The 1,523-nt window shown below is 36.6% G+C and overlaps 1 protein-coding gene across 1 annotated transcript; it reads right to left on the bottom strand.

Moving 5' to 3' along the window:
• Nucleotides 1-294: 294 nt before the first annotated feature.
• LOC113323411 (dirigent protein 22-like) lies at nt 295-1,155 on the bottom strand. Its single transcript, XM_026571711.1, has one exon. The coding sequence runs from the start codon at nt 1,021-1,023 to the stop codon at nt 433-435; it is 591 nt and encodes a 196-aa protein (XP_026427496.1). The 5' UTR covers nt 1,024-1,155; the 3' UTR covers nt 295-432.
• Nucleotides 1,156-1,523: the final 368 nt, after the last annotated feature.

Below are 1,523 nucleotides of genomic sequence, written 5' to 3'. Positions count from 1 at the left end.
ACTAGAATGTATGCTATGTTTATAATGCCCCAACTGTCAAGATTTTATTATGTATGAAAGGGTACGTCCGCCAGAGTATAACGAGACTGAACTCTATCACTATGTAACTTGTTAAGCTTATACTTTAAGCGGCTGCAACCCTTGCCGAATTACTGAGTCTGGATATGGAAGAGCACATGAAAATGACAAAGTCTTTCTTCTTCCAAGCTCATTTTTGTAACCATTTTACAGAAGGCGGTGTTTGATTTTGCGTCTACTACAATATGAAGATAGAGCATGAAAATATTGAAAGAATTATGAAATGAAGAAAAATGCATTATCTGAACCTTTGTGTACATTACGTAGATACATAGACAAGAAAGAACCAATATCATGATTCAGATCCAACGGATAAGCCCCTCAAAACAAAATAAATACAACTAACATTTATACTTAGTAATGAAATACATAGATGTTATACTCGTTAGTAGCATCACCAGTTTTGATATTATAATTCACAGTATGAAACTGAACATATCCTCTGGCAAACCGGAGAACTCCGCTGCCACCAATAATTGGCATCTCTCTTACACCCGACAACACAGGGTTACGTCCGAATATGCTTATCGAACTTCCATTATATTTTCCGGTAGTAAAGGCGAAATTCATCACGATTATATATGCTACATCGTTCTGTGCTGCAGATGCATAAAATCCTTGTGCTCGTCCGACCAGTTTTGAGCTCAATTTGGGGCCCTCAGTTAATGGATCATCGATCATAACCATGGCACCAAATAATGTTGCCGATTTGTTCGTCGATGGTGCTTGAGCTATTCGAACGGCAGTGGGGTTAGGACCTGAGGCAACGTCGTGCCAATATATGCGAAAGTGACTTAGTTTTTCTTTTTTAAGTGCCATTTCTGTGGGATTGAGAGGTCTCCCGGAGGTGGCATTTGAGCTGCCGACTGCTGGGAGGGTAATGTTTATAGAGAAGATGAAGATTGAGACAAAGATGAGAGACAGAGAAGTGAGAGTACCGGCCATCGGACTTCAGTCGAAATACAGTGTAAGAAAGATATCAATTGATATTTGTGTATAAGTGATGTTATGATATCAATTGGACTTCAGCGGAGCTTTAATCAAGAAAAAGAGAAAATTAGGCAGAGCTCATCCAGGGTATCCATCTCGATCTCTCTGTATATAAACAAGAGGATGTGGGGCTGCGGTCAAACATGAACACTCTCTCGAGGATATTTATTAATTCAAAATAGGATTTACTTTAAAAGAATAAAAATTTTGAACTTGAAAAAAGAAAAGAAAACAAGAGTATTCCTTAAAGAATTTGATTACATAACTAGGTATCACTTGCCTGTCGGTCCCGACTCAACCTCTCATTTTACTCTTAAGTGTATATAATTTATTTCTTTGTAACAATAAATTTAAAAATACTACACTCAGTTAATATATCAAAATATTTTAAAAAGTATATAATTTAGTAAATTATACACATTCTAAGGTACCCAGACTTCTATAACATCAGTAAA

This window comes from Papaver somniferum, chromosome 11, assembly GCF_003573695.1.
Source record: "Papaver somniferum cultivar HN1 chromosome 11, ASM357369v1, whole genome shotgun sequence".
Taxonomy (NCBI): domain Eukaryota; kingdom Viridiplantae; phylum Streptophyta; class Magnoliopsida; order Ranunculales; family Papaveraceae; genus Papaver; species Papaver somniferum.
This window is presented reverse-complemented; position numbering and strand designations above follow the sequence as displayed.

What these genes read in the sequence shown, in the direction of transcription:
- LOC113323411 (XM_026571711.1), bottom strand. Translation starts at nt 1,023, where the DNA reads ATGGCCGGTACTCTCACTTCTCTGTCTCTCATCTTTGTCTCAATCTTC.